Raw genomic sequence first — 10,336 nt, 5'->3', positions numbered from 1 at the left:
ACAGAGCAGGTATTTCTTTTATTCTGCAATACCAGCACCAAGCCTGGCAAGAATTGCTGCTCACCGCTGAAAGCCATTCATGAGCAGCAAAACTAATCATGGTAAGGAAGTATTTGAGGACGGGTGGAGAAAAGAGGCGTTAAAGAGCTCACGTTTCAGAGCAAGCAGTTCTTTTCAAATTAGAGACCAAAATCATTTCTGCACTGTCAAGACAGATGAATAAAGCAGTCACCTGCTCCTAAAATCCTTGCCTGACAAGCTGCTCTGTTGGGTACAACAGATTGCTAGTATTCAAGGTGTCTTCTACTCAGAAACACAAAACCTATTGCAGCAAAACTGGATGTGCTGCCACTTCTGCCCCTGAAAAAGCACGCATAAACACAAGCAATGCATCTTTGCCCCCAGTTTTAGCCTTGACCTGCTTCGTGTAACGAAAATGCTCCTCGGAAAGCCAAGGCAGGAGCCGAGACACTCACTTGGAAAGCGACACCCCACCGGGCTTCCCTATCAGCTCCTCGTGGTGCAGCACCGTGTCACTCCAGGAGATGTCCAGGAACTTCATGATGGCGTGCATGGACTGCTCGGGGTGCAGCACTAGCTGCTCGTAGTAGACGGGCAGGCACCGGGACCGCCCGATCTCCAAGCACTGGGAGTACATCACCTCGATGGCTTTGTTCCACTTGGTCAGGCAGTCTCGGTAGCTGTTCAGGTCGAAGCCTGCGATCGTTACTTTCCGCGTGATCATGGAGTGGACCGAAGCCCGGCCGTCTCGAACCATCAGGAGGAATTTGGAATTGGGGAACAGCCTGGACAGGTAGACAGAGGACTTCAGCGTGAAGGGGTCCTTGTTACACAAATACCGGGCTGGCTCGCCGTGCTTGGCGATCACTTCCAGTATAAAGGCCTGCATAGCGGCGTCCAAAACTTGGTCCGTCACCCCCGCTTCGTCCAGGCGCATCTTCTCTCGCCCCGATTTGGACCAGGCCTGCCGCATCGCCAACACGCGGGGGATGATGCGGGTCTCCTCTCCACAGCGCACCTCAGGGTGGGCATCAAGCATGGCCCTCATCAGCGTCGTGCCGCTCCGCGGGACCCCACCAATGAATATCAGGGGCATCTCCTTGCTGTAACGGTACTCGACATGATTGGAGTCCATCATGACCAGCTCCTCATTCTCAGGTCTCATCAGCCTGTGCCTCCTCTCGCTCAGGACCTGCTGGCACTCCAGGACCTGCTGGCCGAGGTGCAGAGTCACCATCAGGGCAACCACCGAGCCCACCACCAGCAACACCCTCCTCATGGTGACCCGCATCCTGTTCTCCTCTGCACAGGCTGGTGATCACACTTCAGCTTTCAGCTATCAAGTGTTCAATCCAACGGGCATCTGCAAGAGAAACACAGCACGGTCAGAGGAGCAGGAGCCGCAATCCAGCTCGGCAGCACCTCAGCGTCCAGCCTGGCTCCTTCAGGATGCTGACACCATCCCAGGCTTTCATCATCTCTTTCATTTATCAGCAACTTCCAGGCTAGATGCCTTTTACCGAGGAGGTAATTAAAGTCTGCCTCAGAGCACACCCAAAGAGATTATTTCTGGACTGTTTGTGTACCCAGAATCACAGGTTTACAGCCGAAGCAAAGCTCCAGCAACGTGTCGGAGAGGAGGGGCCATGCATACCCAGTCAGTCCTTAAAAAAAAATCTTTACAGAGAGTCTGTTCCATCCCAGATAAAGCCCAAAACCTCCCTGTGGTTCTCCTTCCTTCCAAAACTGAGCTCAGCACACCACCGTCTTCTCACTTCTCTCAGCCACCTGTCTCCTTCCTACATATTCTTTAGTTTCAATGTGCTGTCACAGGGGAACAGGGAAAGCTGAAATAAGAGAAAAACAAAAGCATCTCATGCAAATTTTAAGGATCTGAGTCAGGAGAAGCAGTTACCCATTAGAATGAAAAACTTTGAGAAATTAAACCATCTGAATGCTGACAGCAACACACAGAGTCAGTGTTAAATGCCCTTCCTCTGGAGACTGACCTTACATAAAAATCCTTGAAGACTTCATCTGGCATTAAGGCTTTTTGGGTTTTCTGCGTCTTGGTAGGATATCCAGCAGGAAGCCTGCAGTTTCTGCAAGTCCCCTGCTCTGCTGCCTACCGGGAGGGAGTCCTGCAAACACTGGCACTGCTTCCCACACCCTCCCCGCTTCTGCTCCCTTTGTGAGCACAGGTTTTGCAATCCTCCCCTGGGCTCACCCAGGGATTTCAAGTTCTTTGTGATTATGTGGCTGGGGTGGGAGCTGAATGGAGTGCAAGGAACGGGACGTCCATGCGTTTTGTTTTGCTGACAATCCAAAGAACTGCTTCAGAAAAACGTTTTCGACTCTCCATGAAAGAGCACATTTAGCAGCGGCCCGTGCAAAGCCCCTTTTCGGTGGGGAGCAGGCAGGAGAGCCGCCCCAGAGCCAGGCAGCCTGCCTGCTCCTGCCCCACCTACCAGCACAGGCGGCCCCAGAACCAGCCGGGCGCTCGGGGACTCGCTCCGTTCGCCTTCCAACCCCTGACATCCCGCTCCACCTACCCGGACTGGTGAAGCGGTCAGCTGCTCACCATCCACCCGCTCTGCTTTTATCCACTTCTGCTCAAACCATCGGATTACCACGACACGCAGAGGCACTGCCTCTCTGCCCACCCAGGCGTGCGTTTGCCCATCCCAGCAGCAAGGTTAACATCACCACCAAAATTATTTTTGTGGCCCTTTAGCACCATGGTTAATATCCTGGCCAACTGCCTGGTTAACATACCAAGGTCAAACAGTTTCAAATGCATGCCCATATACTATATGAAAGTTAGAAAGTCAAATGCTGGTCCATTTGTTTAGATGTAAATCAGAGGGAACAACAAACAGCTCTGGCATTTATGCAGCACCAAGCCAGAGCCAGACCCATTAAAAAGACAAGCGCTCATCTGCTCCTCCATCCTGCTATCTTGATCTGTTTCAGTCATGTAAATATATTCAAATGTTCACCCTAAAAATAATTGCAAATGCCACAAGACCCATTTCAATGCATTGTAGCTGGAGCAGCTGGGATTTAAGGCCAACTGGAATAATTACAGCTATGCAGACCAAAACAGGCTAATTAGCAGGAAAGACCTGCAGTTTAAAAAAGAGGCTGGGAGCACAGAAGTGCTCTGTTCTTTGCAAAAACAGCTTACAGTGAGCATTTCCCACCGAGATGCTCCCAGCAGCTCCGGTCCGAGTGCCGCCGGAGAGGAACAAAGGGACTCACTCATTTTGCTGTGCGAAGCGGGAGACTGGCTGGGAGCCTGCGGCACCGGCCCTGCTCCAGCAGCACCCGGCAGGACAAAGTGCCATGCCCCTGGGGATCATCCTGCCACCCCAGCCAGGGCAGACACACAGCCCCCACCGCTGCCCATCCAATGCCACCGGCATGGGGAAGCTCTCCTCCGCTGTGGGGCAACAGGAAAGGCAGAGAGGCAGGTGCTGACGGCTGCCGTCGGGGAGCACGGCTTCTCCCTTCCTGCTGTGCCCTGGGCTCTCCCCGCGGCCGCAGCACACCACTGCTCCCGCCAGCAGAACAGCCCCGCTCTGCCTCCTGCACGGCAGCCGCAGGCACCGGGAGGGCTGAAGCAGAACGAACTTCTCCGGTGGGATTACCCCAGTGCACCCGGGCGGGCTGAGCAAGCATCTATGAGCGTGCTCGGCAGCAAACACTCCCGGCTTATTTTCAACTCTTTTGTGCAATCCTCCACTAAGAATTCCCCAAAATTTTGGGGGCTTTTAAGTCTGAGAGAACAGGGATGGATAATTTCCTCCACAGCAGATATCTGGTGGAAAATATCATGGCATAATTAGGCGGCACAACTGTCTGATCAGAGATGACCTTCTAGTCCTTCAGATGCCCAAGCTGGCTCTGAGAGCTTTCCACTCCAGGAGGAATTAGGGAGCTCTCAGGGTCTTCTCTAGCACATCACGGCAGGGACTGAAAACCACTGCAGCGGGTGACAAGGAGCAGAAATCAAAATGCCAGCAGCTGACCCCGGGCTGAAGAAGCCCCTGAGTGCAGCTCAGACACTGCAGGAGAGGGACGGGCTGTGACCCACAGCCAAGGACTCCATCCCTGACTGCGATCAGGGCAAGGCTGGTACCCAGAGCAGAGAGCCTGCGGGAGGATGGGAGCTGGTGGGGAAGTGACAGCAGAGCAGTGACAAACAAGGACACAAGAGGTCCTACAGGCAGAAAGTCGTCTTATTTTGCATGCTGATCAGACATTAGTATAAACAAGGCTTAAACCATTTCTTGTCAGCTTGTGAAGGCAATACAATATTAATGGGGCATCAGTGGCGGTGCGCACAGACGTATGAAATATTCACCAGCCCACACCCAACATCACAGGGGAATCAACTGCTCTGGCACTGCCATCCATATGCACTCACCTTCCCCTGGTAAGTTCATTTTGCTGCTAGCCGAGCTTCATGCTGAAACACAGGTGGCCACGAAAATACCTAATGGGAAAGAAAAGCCACAACATCAATTTGTTTATTTGTCACAGACATCTGCACACACGGTGATGAGTGATGCTCTCCTCGTTGGCAACTTCCCCTGCTGCACGCACCCCTCCTGCCCACAGCCGCCCTCCGAGCCCAGGGGAAAGGTAGTCCCGGCAGAGCCAGGGGTCCCGGCTCACGGTCAGTGCTGGCAGTCAGATCTGGCACACCTGCAACTCAGCCACCCGTCCCAAGGCACCGGCACCGCTCCACCACGGCGGTGTTCGCAGGGTTGAGCCAGGAGAAAACCGAAGAAAGTGGGAAAGTGGCTGCTCTTTTAGGAAGTGAAGCCTCCTGGAAGGGAGAAGCCTCAGGGGAACAGGAGCAACTGGGATGTTTAAAACCCGGGGGATGACATGGCACGCTTCCATTGCACACAAGCAACTGGTGCAACAGCCCGTCCCAGAGGAAGCAGCTCCAGATTCGCCTGCCACAGGCTTTGGTAGAAATGCTGAAATCAGGCACAAGTCAGACTATAGTCAGAGTCCCCAACCAGTAACAGCAAAAGGAGACGGGGCCCAGAGGACTCCCCAGGTCCGGCAGGTCACGCTCGTGCCTGGCAGGTCACGGGGATGCCAACCTCTGCACTAGGAGCTGCCCACGCTGCCAGGATCTCCCCAGCTCCAGCCCGAGGAACAAATCTCTCTCCAGCCTCACCACCCACGAGGCAGCGGCACCGGCCCCTCGCGGCACGCAAACCTCACCAGGTAGGGAACCAAAACCCGCACGTCAGCCCAAACGCCAGGTTTCCCACAAGGACACAACACCTGCACCCACGAGGACTGCACCCATCCTGGGGAGCCCAGCAGCTGCCCACACCATCTTGACTGAAGCTGTCCTGCAAGCGCAGAGCATCCCCGGTGACAGCGTGCCTGTGCAGGGGTCCTGCCCGCGTCCCACCAGCGGTATGGCAGGCGGGGCCCTGCCGCCCCCCCCCCTTTTTTTTTGGCAGCCGTGTCCCTGCAGGACATCCTCCTCCAGGCACGGGAGGGCAGCAGCAGGGGGGACCCGTCCCAGCAGGGCTGCAGTTTTCCAAGCAAAGCCGCCCTCCGGGGGGCCGTGCTGCAGCAGAGCACCCCGAGGGGTCAGGACCCTGTGGGCAGGCAGGACGGCACTCCGCTCCGAGGCTCACAGTGTGTGCATGGGACCACAGGCTCGTCGTGGGGCCACTGCAGCCAGCTCCCCCTTGATGCACGATGGCGTTCTGGCCTCGGAGGATGTTTTTCAGAACATTTCAAGTACGGACACTAATTGTTATTCCAGCCACCCAAGAGTCTCCTCCTCTCCTGCCCAGCTGCCATCGAACGTCACGCAGCCCCTCCACTTTAGCACTAATTAGAAACCAGAGGGAAACTCCACCCAGCAAGAACTTTGCAAGAACTCATCCGCAGTGCACATATCACCCTCCTCCCCTGCAAGGCTTTCTGCTTGACCCTGGCCTGGCCTCCATCGACGATGGGATTTCAGGTCCAGACAAGGCTGCAGGTCTGCGGAGCAGCAGCTGCATCCCCTGATGCGCTTCTGCAGTGCCACGAATGATCTGGTGCACGGAGCGTCGGCGGTTTAACAGCCCAGCCCCGAGACACCCTGCTCCGGAAACGGCTCCAGCTCTTGCCCGTGCACACACAGACAGACACACAGACACACACACGCTTGCAGACTTCCTTCCTGACAGCTCCCACCGCAGCACAGGGCCCGTGCAGCATGCCACTGCGTTGCTACTGTGCCGGCCGGGCGGACACTGCGGCCAAACGAGCACCAACAGCGAGTACCAACTGACTGCAGCCTCCACGTCCTCCTTCGCCTGCTGTTGTGAAACGGGCAAACCACCACCACTGCCGGAGAGCAGCCCCTCGCGCTGGCACAGCGCGGCGTCGGAGCAGCCGGAGCCGCCGGAGCAAGGGAGCTGTGCACCATCTGTAGTGATGAAGCAATGTCTCAAGTCCATTTTTTAAAGCAGCGAAGTGTTACAAACAAAAAACAAAATCAGTTTCTACGAGAAACTCCATATGATCAAAAAATGCATTTTTCTTTAAACCATTCCCAGAAACAATTGCTATTAACTGCAACTTCCCCAGAAGACGTAAGTGTGGCCTGGAAAATTTTAGCTCAAATCGTTGGTGTTTAATAAAAGGATGAGGAACTGCAGATGTCTTTCTGGTGGAACAGCAGCAGAAGCTGTGGTCAGCAAGAAATATCTTAATATATCTAGCTCGCATCTTTACACATCAGCAAAATTTAACTACTTAATTGATAGTCTCCAGTTAATTCACACCCAGCGTGCAACACAAAAATAAACATAGCTTGCCTGAGGGTGACCGCTGCCGTCCCAACCTGAGCTCAGACAAACGACGCGCCCAGACGCGCCCAGACGTGCTGTCACCGCCGAAGACAGGCTTGCTTCTCCTGATCTCTCCTGGTGGCAGCTCGTAATGTGCATTTCAAAACACCCGATGACTCCAAGGCATGTCCCTTAGCAGGACAGAGATGCTCACGTCCTGAGGAGGCAGCAGCAAACAGGAGAGGGGTCAAACGAGCCCTTGGAGAGGAAAGCCGGGAAGAGCTGGCGGGGCCTGAGGGTGAGGAGCGGGAAGGGACGGGCTGCGGCACGCAGACGCACGGGGTGTTTCTCCACCTCAGTTTCAAAGCAGCCCAAACGAAAGCTGATCAACAAACTTTAAAACATTCACCAAAAGGTCGATGAGCAGCCCTGGAAAGCAAGCAAGCACGGAGCAAGCGCCGACCTCTGCTTGCTGCTGCGTGCCCACGGAGGCGGCCGAGGGGACGGCGGAGGCTGAGGTTCACCCGAGTGCAGTGTCAGCCCCGTTGCACAACCCACGGCTCGTGCTCATCCGCCCCAGCACAGCAAGGATCGATCCCTGCAGGGACGGCCAGCTTGCGGGAGCAGGGTCCAACCTACGCTGCGGATTGCTGCCCAACCCAATCGATGCTGCAGCTGCTCGCAGCAGATCAGGAGCTTTGTACAAACCTCTGCTGGAGGTGAGCAACGGCCTGAGGCTCCGGGCAGTGGGAGAAGAGCTCACTTTTATGTGCATGAAATTAAGCTACAGCTGGCACCTACAGCATTCAAAAAAAAAAAAAAAAAAGAAGTTGCTTTCAGGCCACCAAGCGGCAAGAACAGCAACATCGACAGCAGAACAGTTTTTGCTTATTAAAGCTAAAGATGCACCACAGGCCACAAACCCAGATGTATTTACAGGAATCAGAAGCCAATCCCAGTAAAAACGCATGGATTTTAGAGCACTTCAGGGTTATGCGTGCCTTTGAAAATCCCCAAATACAACAAACAGCACTGTGGTTTACATTTGCACCGCTGACATCATCTCAAGTAAAACTGGAAGAAACAGTCAAAAGACTGCAAGAATGGGTGTTTAAGCGCACATCTTAGCACCCAAACCGCAAGGAGGGTGTTTAAGCATGAAACTTAGCACCCAGCCGGCTCAGCTCAGCTCCACAACAGCCGCAGGGCACGCCGACGCTGCCGCGCTTACAGGTCCTGCCACATTTCCTTTCAGTTGAGCACACTCAACGCGATGCACCAGCCAGAGTCCCTGCAACAGCGCCGGCTCCTGAACATCCCCTCTTTGCCTTCCGCTGCGAAAGGTGCTCGCCGTTGCTCTGGCAGCTCTGCCCAGACGTGTGCTCTGCCACGCCAAGGGGGCTGAAGCCACCCCAGCAGCTGGGTGCGAGGGTCCGGCGGCACAGCCCACCACCGCGGCGCAGCTCCCGCTCCCCGGCACCACCACAACTACCGCGTTCCTGCAGCCCGGAGGTTGCTGGCTTGACCCTGCAGGGACAAGGGGCTTTCACAAAAGACCGTTTTTCTCCCAAAGCACAAAGCCCTCCTCTGGGGGGGACACGGGAGAATTTAGTCTCACTGCTGAGTACCTAGAAAAATAAACTAGCAGAACCTGATGCCCTGAGGATTAAGGCATCACCTTCAAACACCAGCTTTCTCACTCCGAAAAGCCTGCAAGGTGGAAACCCCAAGCCACGCAGCGCGTTCCCAGCCGAGCACTCCAGCACACCATCCCCAGAGAGCCTGGCCGGGATGCATGCACAGTGCACCCGCCTGCTTTAACAGACTCTAAATCACATCAACAAAGAATTGACAGACATTTCACATCACAAATGTACTGTTTATTTATTGCCTCAAGGCTGTTATGATTAGAAAAACATTTTATTATCCTGCTCAACGCTACAACGTTCCCAAAATAATAAAAATCCCACCAATTTACAGCATCTTCACCCCACCCACCTCTCATTCCAAGCACAGTAACGGCTTTTTATCGTCCGGCGATTGAAACCACAGTATCCAAGTATCCACTTCTGCCAACCTCTCCATAAGGCAACAGCCTTTCTCTCCAACTGGCTTATTAATTATGAAACGCCCGAAGTGAAAGCTGCTGGCAGAAGGCGGCGATGGAGGCACCCACCCCAGCGACCTGGCACCGTTCCCACCGCACCCCAGCAAAGCTGCGGCAAAGCCAGGAGGGAAGGGGCTCGCCACGTCCCCCTCTTGGCTCAAGGAGGGGGGTCGGGAGGCACAGCTGCCGCTGGAAGGACGGAGCCGAGTGAGGGGGTACAGGCAGGGAAGGAAGACCCACCCGCCGCCCCGTGCCGCGGGCTGCGAGGGACGGGCGCCGGAGCAGGAGGGGTGTCTGTGACCCCCCAGTGACGGATGGGGCCACCCAGCAGATCGGCTCGGTCTCTGCTTCGGAAGCGCTTGTGCTGAAACAGGACAGGAGCTCTGTGCTTCTGACTTTTAATCAACCCGCAGCTCCAATTCACAGAGCTTTACCTTTTCTTAATTACTCTGCAGTCGCTGCCTCAGGGGGACAAAGGCAAGGTGAGGGGAGCTGGAGTTTGCGGCCTCCGCATCAACTCACTGTACTCAGTGCAAACGCGACTCTTCCCTCCCAAAACCAAAGATTCCCCATACAGACGTGGGTGGTCAGAGCCTGCCATACAACAGGGAGAAAAAGAAGTCAGAGGAACTGCTAGAAAAAATACTAAGTATCTTCAAAAAAAAATTTTCCAAATCCACATGCCAACCCGTAAGTCTCAACAAGCTCCATTCTTGCACGCACAAAGACCAGGATTTGCAAATAAGAGGTTGTTTCTGCAAGAGAAACCCCAAAACCTCAAATTTGCTTAAGAAACAAAATCAAAATATTTTATTTCCCCATGCAGCAACACCAGACGTCCCCAGAGCTGAAAGCACTGACTGAGGAGAGGGTAGGGTAACACGGACAGAGGGGCACACTGCACACCCCTTGGGCAGCAAGGTGAGGAAGAAACGCTGCTGTACCCCAGCTCCCCGCAGCACAGCCCCCCTCTGCTCGTCCCTGCCCCGCTTCCTGCGGCTCCCGGTGCAGAGCAGCCCTGCAGGCACACAGCCTTGAGCACAGACCAGCCCCAGGATCTCCACCATGGCCCAGCCGGGCTCGGCGTGTCGCCTGCCACAAGAGCGAGCATTTGGCATTTTCACAAAGCCAGTAATTTTGGGAAAGGCACAGAGCACTGCCCAGCACCAACTTCAGCAATGTGGGAATACGTGGCCTCCCACTCGATACAGCGCAAAGCCCATGTGCCTGCACAGCCCCCAGCGAGGATGTGCAACGACCTCCCACCAAGCCCCGGCGCAGGAGAAGTTCTTCTTGTGAAACCATGGATGGAAGAAAAGGAAACCGGTCCTTCCGAGACGTGCTGCTCCGTGCGCGGCGTGGCTCACCCGTAAGACAAATTACCCTG

At 55.0% G+C, this 10,336-nt stretch overlaps 1 protein-coding gene across 1 annotated transcript; it reads right to left on the bottom strand.

Moving 5' to 3' along the window:
- Positions 1-472: 472 nt before the first annotated feature.
- On the bottom strand, positions 473-1,312 carry TPST2 (tyrosylprotein sulfotransferase 2). The gene has a single exon (XM_009577947.1). It carries the CDS (start codon positions 1,310-1,312, stop codon positions 473-475), a length of 840 nt encoding a protein of 279 aa, XP_009576242.1.
- Positions 1,313-10,336: the final 9,024 nt, after the last annotated feature.

Source organism: Fulmarus glacialis, unplaced genomic scaffold (assembly GCF_000690835.1).
Source record: "Fulmarus glacialis isolate BGI_N327 unplaced genomic scaffold, ASM69083v1 scaffold23055, whole genome shotgun sequence".
Lineage (NCBI taxonomy): Eukaryota > Metazoa > Chordata > Aves > Procellariiformes > Procellariidae > Fulmarus > Fulmarus glacialis.
This window is presented reverse-complemented; position numbering and strand designations above follow the sequence as displayed.

Coding starts and splice junctions, on each gene's coding strand:
- TPST2 (XM_009577947.1), bottom strand. CDS start 1,312: ATGCGGGTCACCATGAGGAGGGTGTTGCTGGTGGTGGGCTCGGTGGTT.